General features: G+C 37.9%; 1 protein-coding gene across 1 annotated transcript in view; it reads left to right on the top strand.

The window, feature by feature from the left end:
* The window catches only part of RYR2 (ryanodine receptor 2 (cardiac)), an 814,526-nt gene that overhangs the window by 142,870 nt on the left and 660,315 nt on the right, over positions 1 to 11,341 (top strand). Inside the window, exon 5 of the mRNA XM_006895387.1 lies at positions 10,616 to 10,630. Within this exon, the coding sequence (XP_006895449.1) occupies positions 10,616 to 10,630 (15 nt within the window). The remainder of the gene's footprint in view (positions 1 to 10,615; positions 10,631 to 11,341) is intronic.

The raw sequence follows: 11,341 nt of genomic DNA, 5'->3' as shown, positions 1-11,341 counted from the left end.
TCTCAGGGAGGAGTGATAGGGAATGGCAAAGGACACACTGACAAAGAAGATTAATCAGAACTGGCTTTGACAAGCACTGTGGCATTTGGACAAGATCAAACTGGGAGGAGGGTGGAAGGAATAGTGCAGCAATGAGTGAGTGGAAGCCCAAAATCTCTGTAAATGTTTATGAAAATTAATAATTATAGAAAAAAAATGTTGTGGGATTCCTAATCTTTTCAAGGTTAACCACAAGTCTTAGTTTTCTGTAAAAGGAGAAAGGTTACATGGGGACAACCAAGTCTGACCACAATTAACTCTTTAAAGGGGAGCTATCTCTTCAGTAACATCCAAACTGTCAAACAAGCAGCTACAAGTGAGACATGCCTCCGCCCCATGCTTCTGTACTTGATCCTACTAATTACTGAGTCCAAAATTTGCTGCCAGTTACTCACAGACATTACTTACAGTTGTAGGGTTTATTAAGGAAATAGACTGGCGGTTGAGGGAGGTATAGGATATCATATAGTAAAAGCCCATATTTAGTTCATCAGATAAGTAGATTAACTGCAACTTTTTTGGTTAATTCGGACAGCTTCTTAGTCAGCAAGTGAATATCATCCTAAGAATAAGTTTGATGCCTTGATCATCAGTGGTCTAAAACCAGAGAAACTGTGGGATGAAATAGTATAAATCATTCATGGAGAGAGCAAAAGGTCATTAAAAAAGACAAAGGAGAAAAAAAAAATACCAAAATGGATGTCAGAAGAAATTATGGAAATTTCATTAATGGATTGAGAAGCCAAAATAAAGGGAAGATGTGCTTAAGTAAAATAGAGGAACAGAATATTTTAAAGGGCAGTTTGAGAAGACAAAGCAAAGTATTACAGCAACATGTACAAAGATCTGGAGTCAGAAAATAAAAATGGAAGACCTTGCTCAGCATTTCTGAGGCTGAAAGAATCAAAAAACAAAGTCAAACCTTGAGTTGCAATACTGAGAGATGCATTGGCAAAATCTTGAAATATCCAGAAAATATCAAAAGAAGGTTGGAGGAATATACCATACAAATTAACTGCACCAAGAAGAATTGGTCAACACTGAAAAATTTCAGGAAGTATCATATAAAGAGCCAATGATAACAAAGGAAGACATTCAAGCTGCAGTGACACTGGCAAAAAAAAAATAGGAATAGATGGAATTGATATGTTTCAAGAGAGGAAACATATTAGGAAAGTTGAAATTCTTCTGTAACAGATGCACTGAAAGACAATAGAAAACTATGTACGTGCCCCTCCCCCTTTACCTTTTAAAGTCTATTCAGACTATTTAGTGGGGCTAGTTCCTTTTTATCCATTAGAATAAATCCAAGACTGCCCCCATAAGTACAGTGGGAAAGAGGGGAGGGGAGAAAAGCTGACAGGAAGTCTAATAGTCACTGAACTTGTCATGTGTTTACAGATGACTTTCTTGATATTTTAAATATTTCTTCAAGTAAGTGCTATTGCCCCAAGTCTCAAACCTGCAGTTCTTTTCCTGTAATCAAATAGCCTCATCTTTTCAACGATGAATCCATCCTCAGGTGCTGGCTATCTCTATTCTGAGATTATTTAACCCTTCTACGAGGCCCTCTTAGCAGCCACTAAGACAGTCTCAGGTAGCACTGGATGCAGCTACTTCCAAGCTGTTCTCTGTGGTTAGAGGGCTCTTTGGCCATCATCTTACCATTCAGCCTCTAGGCATCTCAGAAACTCATTTCCTATTTCCCAATCTCTAAGGAGAAGTATCTCACAGATACTCTCAGTGGGTTTGAGGTGGGGACAGAATTGGGAGAGAGGTGGGCTTAGCACCTATTGCCACCTCTTTATGAAACCATCCCAGTAATCCCTGAGCACTGTCGTGGGGTATAACTGGGGGCCCACTAAAGGCAACACATTGACCTCAGTCTCCCCTGTTGACTTCTCTGCTTGAGTCCTCACACATATGGGTGGAGAAGACAGGACTAAGCACCATTGTGATCTGAGTCAGGTTTTTTAATTCTAAATTCTCATTGCCCTTGTTTGACCTAGGAGTATGGTAACCTCTGATGGAAAGGAAAATGTTTTTCTAATACCATTTCTAAGAATGGAATTCTGGATAATTTTATCAAGGATAGATCAATCCATTTCTCTCTAATCTTGTCTTCATGCATGTCCTCTGCCCCTCTTCCCTCCTCTAGTCCATAAGTGTCCTTTCACCTTCTTAGTCATAAACCCACTGAGTGGGCTATGGATTCCCTTTGTATGAACAACTTCCCTGAGGCCTTAATGAAAAAAAAAAGCCCCTTTTTTCTTATCTGTCCCATCCCAGCCCTCTCCTGACCCATAGGACTGATTCCACATGGAGGCTTGGGATGCAGCGAGAATGAGGACAGGGCAGTAAGAGAACAAGACAAGAGATTGTGAGATTGTTTTATGTGAAGTGGTACTGACAAGCCAAATGGTGTTATTACACTCTTTTGAACTTGTTGATCTTATTCTAACTGTTAAATGATGAAATTATTTTAAACTGTCCTAAATCAAGAGTAGGGGTTTTTTAAGGAAAAAATAAGAGGATTAATTTTTATTATATGAAGCTCTGTGAACTCCTTTCATTTTATCAAGGCTCATTTATATTTTAAATCAATTGAAAAAGTAAATAAATTCTTCTCTATCCTAGTACAGAGAGCTCTGGTGGCCTAGTGGGTAAGGTATTGCACTGCCAACCTAAAGGCAGCCGATTCTAATCCACCAACTAATCTTGGAAGAAAAATGGGGAGTCTCCTCCTATACTATTTAGAGCTTCTGAAAACCCACCGGAGGGAAGAGTCAGCTATGAGTCAATTCTAACTTAACAGCAGTGAGTTAAGTTGTTAAATTTCCTTACATTGACTGTACTTTTAAGTGTAGGTGGTTATCTGAATATTGAATAAATACTGTATGTCCCTAAGTGATTATTATTACATATATCCTCTGTGCACTTCAGTTCATTGTTTTTGTATTTGGATAAATTATCTTTTGAGAACAAGCTGAACAAGAGAGTAAGATCTAGCTTTCTCTTTGCCTCACATAGATAGTTTATGTCAGAGAGATTGTTAGGATTAATAGTAGATTATCAGAATCACTAGTTTTTATTTTATTTTAGTATGTTGTTGTTGTTGTTGTTATGTGCCATTGATTAACCTGCAACTGCCAATCTTATTGTCTCTGACACACCTACCCCATTATGCTAATCACCGAATCAATCCATCTCATCGAGGGTCTTCCTCTCTTGTACTGTCCCCTCACCCTTCTAAGTATGACGTCCCTCTGTAAGGACTTGTACGTCCTTGCAACATGTCCAAAGTATGCCAGACAAAGCTTCAGAATCCTTGCCTCCAAGGAGCAGCCTGGTCTCACCCTTTCTAGGAGGAATCCATTTGTTCTAGAGTCCATTCAGTACTCTTTTATAGCACCACAGCTCAAAGGTGTCAGTTCTCCTTCTATCATCCCTAATCATTGTCCAGCTTTCTGATGCATAGCAAGTAATTGCAAAGACTATGGCCTGGATCAGATGCACCTTAGTCTCTAGACTGACATTGTTGCTTTTCAATACTTTGGAGAGGTCTCTGACAGCAAACTTTCTCGGTACAATTTGTCTTTGACAATCTCAATTTCTTCTATCATGATACTTCCAGTCATTCCAGTAGTTAGAATCTTTGTTTTCATGATGTTGAGCTTCAACCCATATTGAAGGCTGAAGTCCTTGGCCTTCTGTAGCTAGCACTTCAAGTCCTCCTCATTTTAGCAAGCAGGGTTGTGTCATCTACATAAAGCAGATTTTTTTATTAAATTTTATTAATTTTAATTAAATTAATTTTAATTTCCATTCATTCCTTGTTGCACTATTTTCTCTACCCCCCAGTTTGTTCCTCTTTCCCCCCCCGAAAGTCTGTTTTAATTGTCCCATTGCCACAGTGCTTGTCAAAGCCAACTCTGATTAGTCTCCTTTGTCAGTGTATCCTTTGCCATTCCCTATCACTCCTCCCTGAGAGAGACTTCACCCTGATTCATAAGGAAAAGGGGATGGCATATTCTCTTAGCTACTTCCTGCTGAAAAGGGACGCTGTAGGTTTCAGGGTGAAGATCTTCTCTCACTACTCTAAAGGGCCCCTTTGGCAATAGGAAACACATAGACTATTGTGGAGATTGATTTTGGAATTTAGATGCACTGTTATTAATTGTGCTTAGCCATACATGTTCATATCCTTGAAGATGTATCATAGAAGTGTGGCAGTCTAGAAGACACAAATTTAGCTAACAAGTTAAAAGTACATGAGTCAAAAATTAAAAAGCAATAAAATTCCAAGTAGAGGTTCTAATAGTGACACAAATCAAGTTACAGAGAGAAGGTAGTTCTTAAAATAAAAGGCCTACTGACTAGCACTTTGTCTGTTATAGTATAAAGGTTAGGAACCACAAGATGTAGAGGCTCAATTATGTCATTTATTGTTCTTAAGTCCTGGACCAAATTCCATCTACTACTGGGTTGTTTTACAGCTTGGAAATCCACATGCAAGGCAGAGGTGAAGTAAGGAATTGCTTATGAGGCATTCCATCAATTCCAACAACTAAGAAATAGTGAGAAGAGTTGGGACCTCAGAAGGCTTTTAGGACCAAATAGTAGGCACTTGTGTCCAGGAGAAAATGAATATACTTGCCAGTAAGGTTAATGCTCACCCACAGCCCTTCTGGGAGGATCTAAATCATTGAAACATCCTCCTTTGTTTCCAGCTGGGAGCTGGGGCCTGTGAGTCCTGCCAGCCACGAGGACCAGATGTGGGCCACCCTTGGCCAAGTGTCCTTCAGATCCACACTTAAAGCAAGTGAGTGGGAGCTTCCTCTCTACTCCCTTGCCTATCTGTGGCTCTTGTCTGTGACACTGTCTACTGAAGTGGCCCTGCTTTCCACAGTGGAAGCAATTCTGACCTCCTTTACTACCTTTGGGTGGCACTGTTTATGAGTAAGACTTCCTTTTCCTGACACAGGCCCTTAACTGGCAGCAGTAGCTGCCCCAATAATTTTGGCCAATCTCTGGTCTTTTCTCTTCCCTCTAGATCCCAGTTGTTAAAAGATGGAAACATTTAAACAAATATATAACAAATAATTTTGAACATTATAATCTTTTAAGCTTAAGGCTAGAAATATTAACAATATGATCATTTCCATTCCAGAGACACATGGTCCAATGCAGTTCCTATTTTCCATAAATGGGTTTGGTAAGAAGAATATTGTAAATGTTGATACAGTTCCACTGTTCCTCCTCCATGCCACGATATAGTGTTATTAGCATGAGCAGTTATAAATCCATTGTCATCCTTACTCTAACTTAAATTTTTTTACATTTAAATTTATTATTAATTTCAGTAAAAATTACAGAGGCTTTGGATTTCCATTCATTCATTGTTGCACATTTCTCCCCTCCCAAGCCTCCCCCCGAAACACTACCCTCTTGGAAGATTACGTATTTCTGTCATGACAGGAGTCTAGAGCAATAACTACGTGGTGGAGTGGACCTCGGGGAGGGTTTGTAAAACAATGAAAGCAGATTTTTGATGAGTCTTTCTCCAATCCTGATGCCACATTTCTCCTCATAGAGCCCAGCCTCCTAGATAATCTGTTCTGCATATAGATTGGAAAAAGTATGGAGATAAGACATATCCCTAGTGTATAACCTTCATGCAGTGTTTCCTTGCTCTGTTCTAACGACTGCCTCCTGGTTCAAGTATAGGTTTCGCAAAGGCATAATCAAATGCTCTAGGATTACCATTCTTCTCAGAGTCAGCCACAGTTTTTTGTGCTCTATATGGTCAAATGCCTTTGCATAGTCAATTTAGCACAGATAGACGTTCCTTTGGTACTTCTTGCTTTCAGTCAAGATCCATCTAATATTAGCTATAATATCCGTAGTCCTATAGCCTCTTCTAAATCCAGCTTGCACTTCAGGAAGTTCTCTGTTGATGTGTTGTTCCAGTCATTTTTGGCCAATCTTCATCAGAATCTTGCTTGTATGTGATATCAGTGGTATTGTTTGATAATTTCTGCACCCTATTGGATCACCTTTCTTTGGAATAGGATCAGATATAGATCTCTTCCTGTCAGTTGGCCAGGTGGTTGTCTCCAGACTTCTTCGCACAACATGGTGAGCGCATCCAGGGCAGGGTCTGTTTGTTGAAATATGTCAATTGGTGTGCCATCCATTCCTGAGGCCTTCTTTTCTGCCAATTCTTTCAGAGCAACTTGAACTTTTTCCTTTATCACCACAAGCTCTTGCTTATATGTATAATAGTAAACATATTCATATGTAAAATCCATTAAGTTTTAAAGACGATACAGCTTGCTTAGACTTCATCCTCTTAGACAAGTTAGAAAAAAAAAATGTTACAACTAACCTATTAGAAAATAGAAGGAATTATTTTTAAATAGCATTGGAAACATCTAAGTAGGTGTGAGTGTTAGCAGTTAATATGTGTGTAGGAGAACATTGCTGTGAGCTACATCATTATAGATTCTTGTTCTGACCTGGACTGAAAGCAGAGACACATTTTAAAACCTCTCTTTGCCTATACTCTACATATCTGTATAGGAGTGTATTCTTGGAAGGTTAAGCATTTGCATATGATATTTTACTTTTAAGACTGATTGTCAATGTTGTTTTAAAATTTATATATGCTGTAAAGGTGTATGTTCTAGTGATCTAGTGGAAAAAGAGTTGCACTGACAACACAAAGCAAGCTGTTTAAATCCACCAGCTGCTCTGTGGGAGAAAAATGCCCTGGATTACTTTTCTTTGTGCCAGTTCGGTATAATGAACATAATCTCATCACCTCTGATGGTAAATTTTGGTTTATGACTTTTATTTGTTTTCATACTCATAATGATTTTGATATACTAGAAAATCATATGGATCTTTCAGATCTAATATGTTAAAATGGAATAATCTTAAACTCAATAATCCTGCTTCTTTTTTTTTTCTTTTAATATCAACTATTTTGGCCCCTGGGCCATTGATTTTTGAGTTAAAACCTAGACATTTTCTCTTCTTGATTTCACAACACAGCTTCATGGTAGGAAGCAGGGCAATCTATGCCCTCCACTCTTTCTTACATTTGTCCCCTCATCACACCTGCCAATTCTGAAATGAGTAAAGTAACCCTGGAATACTGAGTGGCTACCACATGCACATTTACCCTAGAGAATGAAAATTCTCCCCTTTGTGTTTCTTTAAAAAAGAAACAGACAATAACTTTGAAATAGGATGTAATGTTTCCATGCTATTGTTGTTGCTAGGTGCCATCACGTTGACTGTGACTTGTGACTCTTTGAATAACATATCTGACCCTTGTCTTATCCTGCCCCATCTTTGCCCTCTGTGATATGCTGGAGCCGGTTGCCACAGCCATTCAACCCTTTTGAGAGTCTTCCCCTCCTTCTCTGCCCTTCCACCTTCCCTAGTGTGATGTCTCTTTTCCAAAGACTTGCACTTTCTGACAACATGTCCCTGCTATGTGCTGTTATTGTTGGTCCTGGCTACTTTTGATTCCAACCAGTTTGTTAAAGAATAGAATGAATTCATAGGGTTTTCTTGAATATAATATTTTTGAAATAAGATCTTCAAGTATTCTGAGCTACTACTAAATGGGTCCAAACAACCAAAGTTTAGTATTGGCGCACAAATCATCTGTGGCATCCATGGATTGCTATGTCCCTTCAGTCATCATCCCTTATAGATATTAGAGATTGTCTAATGAGTTTTTCATGAGGGAAACAAATGAAGTAATCCCTTTACTGTATTTATGGTAAGTATACAAATAAAATTCTTCAGACTCACATTAGTCTACTTTTCTTCAGTATTTCTCTTTATGTGGAACTTTCCTTTTCTTTTATCATCCCATCTTGTTTTACAAGTTTCTATTGTTATTCTTTTTCTGTCTGATGCTTTTCATTATTTTTATAATGTGTTTAAATGGAGATTTTTTTGTTATGTGCCACTGAGTCTAGTTGCCTGCGACTCATAGTGACACTATGTACAACAGCCCTAAACCCTGCTCTATCTTGTGCCAATCTTATTGTTTTTGACACACCTACCCCATTAGCCTAATCACTGAATCAGTCCATCTCATGGAGGTCCTTCCTCTCTTGCGCTGTCCCTCCACCCTCCCTAGTATGATGTCCCTCTTCAAGAACTGGTCCCTCCTTGCAACATGGCCAGAGTATGTTAGACAAAGCATCAGAATCCTTGCCTCCAAGGAGCAGCCTAATCTCACCGCCTCTCAAATTAATCTGTTTGTTCTCCTAGCAGTTCATGGTATATTCAATACTCTTCTCCAGCACCACAGTTCAAAGGCATCAATTCTCCTTATATCTTCCCTCGCCATTGTCCAGCTTTCTGATGCATAGCAAGTAATTACAAAGACTATGGCCTGGATCAGGCACATCTTAGTCTCTAGACTGACATTGTCACTCTTCAGTACTTTTGGAGAGGTCTCTGATAGCAGAATTTCTCAATACAATTCTACTTTTAATTTTCTGGCTGTCTAGGTAGTATATTTATCCTATTTGTTTTTCTATCTTTTTCTTTCTTCTCTCCTTTGAAGGATCCTTGTTTTTCATATCTCATAATGTTGTAACTTGAATTGGTTAGCACTTACGTGAAATTGACCAATAAATTACTTGTTCAAAAGCGCTAATGCCAGAGAAAATTTTTGGAGAATTATCTCATTGTCTCTCAGATCTAAAATTAAAGTTTTTAGATATTGAGTGGGGGAGAGTTAAAGCCAGCAAAGCCACATATTCTTGATTTTCTTATAAAATCATGAATTCGAACAAAATTAATGGTTTACAGATTTGGCTTGTGTACATAGTCTTCTCTCTCCTCCTACACAGGGCTATTATTTTTTATTAATTTGCATAATCCGTTCCGTTCTATCATTCCTACAACTTGTTCCTCATTTAGTTCCTCTGAAATCGTGCACAACTTGAAAATTCTGAATGTTGTTGTTGTTGTTGTTATGTGCCGTCAAGTCATTTTCAACTCATAGCGACCCTATGCACAACAGCCCTAAACCCTGCTCTATCCTGCGCCAACCGCACTGCCTCTGACACACCCATCCCGATCACCCCAGTCACCGAATCAATCCATCTCATGGAGGTTCTTCCCCTCCCGCGCCATCCCTCCACGCTCCCAAGGACCCGTCCCTCCTGGCAACATGTCCAAAGTATGTCAGACGAAGCCCCAGAATCCTTGCCTCCAAGGAGCAGCCTGGTTTAATCCTCTCCAAGATGAATCTGTTTGTTTTCCTGGCAGTCCATGGTACATTCAGTACTCTTCTCCAGCACCACAGCTCAGAAGCATCCACTCTCCTTCTGTCCTCCCTAGTCATTGTCCAACTCTCTGAGGCATAACAAGCGATTGCAAATACCATGGCCTGTATCAGGCGCACCTTAGTCTCCAGAGAGACACCGTTGTTCCTGAGTACTTTAGAGAGGTCCCTAACAGCAGACTTTCCCATCGCGATACCCTTCTTGATTTCCTGACTGCTGGTGCCAAGAGTGTTGACTGTGGAGCCGAGCAAACTAGAAAGGCCTTAAATGCATTTTTGTCTGCATTAGCGTAGCTACATTAATTTCAAAGGAGTTCAGTCTAAGTAGAAACAATAGTTTAATCTAGATAGAATCAGAAGAGAGTGCTTTTAGAAAGAAAAATTCCAAAAATATAGCTAAATTTTAAAGATCTCATGAAGAAAATATCCATTAGAAATGAGATTATGTAGCAAAATGTTTTCTTTAAAAAATGAGTTAAGGTTTAATATTATTTGTATTATAAACTCTCCCTTGTTATTCTTTAAAATAAATGTGGGTTTGCATATTATTTTTCTGTAGAAGATATTCCTAACCACTAAATGTATCATGTTGCTAAATTTAGCTCTGCATTCGAAATATAATTTTTTTCTTCTTACCTTCTTTACATTTGTGGAATAAGAACTCAGAAAAACCATATATGTATGATACTTTGAAAATTAAAAAGCTAGTGTAATATGTAATAACTGTCATTTCAAGAATAAAAGATGGAGAAAAAGAATTTTTTTTCCAAAATTCACATCTCACAATATTTAGCCTCTCAAGAGTTGCTGCATGAATTATAAGCAACCCAATATATAGCATTAGTTTATAATGTGTCTACTTGTAATTCCCTTTCTTTAGTTATATCACTACATTTCTTATGCATCTGATAAAATGACTTTTATAAAAGCACTTACATAGACAGCATATTTTAAAGGTGATGATACCTTTATTTTTTCATATGGTGTGTAATGAATCACGCATTAGAGTGGCATGTTTTCACAAAAAAGAAAAAACCTAATGTGTAAACAATTTAAAAGAATTTTGCTTGTTGCAGCTTTTCTCTAGCATGTAGTTGATAGTAAGCTTTTTTTTTGTGAAAACAGTGTGTATATTTTATGTTTTATTGTTCACCTAATTTCATTTAGCACTATTGAGCTTTCATAAGTAAAAGATATTTAAAGAAAAATCTTTGAAATTATGTTTAACATTTCTCTCTTTTCCTTTTGCCCATACAGAAATTTATGATGAAGGTAAGACATTAGACCGTTCTTGGAGCTTTTTCTTTCATTTTTTTAGTTTGGTGATGATTGCTTGGTGTATTTTCTGAGATCATTTTGTTCGTATTTTCAAGTTAAAAATGAAATCAAACTTTGTAAAGCATATATTAAGATTTAAATATTTAACAGACATTTGAAGCAGGAGTGGCATCCACTTCCTAAACAACATGCCTCTGGAAACTATGAACTTTGAGAAATGACGATAGTTAAAGAAAAGCTTCAGGCCTTTTGTTCGTAGGGTCTCTATGTGTTGTGTTCGACTCAATGGCAATTAACAACAACAACAACAGTTTTAACAAATAAATTTTATTTAGCCAGCACTAGAAATGTCTCCCATAGCAATATAATTTTTATAGATCTGCATTCATGATTTCTACTCTTTAGAATTATGTTGACTGCTTTGTCACTCTGAGTTCTGCCTTTTTTTAAAAAATTTTTTATTTTTTAATTTTTTTTTTTAACAGAGGTTTTGGATTTCCATTCATTCATTGCCGCAATTTTCTCCCTTCCCACCCCTCCCCACCAGCTCGCTTCCCCCTCAGAAGAGAGAAAAAAAGAAAAAAAATTCCTTCATTAGTATACAATTCCTACGTCCCTTCCCCCCACCCCCCACCCTGAGTACACTTCTCTATGCAACCTTAATTCTGGATTCCTGTGCTAACCATAATACTCAATCATATATCA

This window comes from Elephantulus edwardii, unplaced genomic scaffold (genome assembly GCF_000299155.1).
Source record: "Elephantulus edwardii isolate Elephantulus edwardi_28Jun2011 unplaced genomic scaffold, EleEdw1.0 scaffold00166, whole genome shotgun sequence".
Lineage (NCBI taxonomy): Eukaryota > Metazoa > Chordata > Mammalia > Macroscelidea > Macroscelididae > Elephantulus > Elephantulus edwardii.
This window is presented reverse-complemented; position numbering and strand designations above follow the sequence as displayed.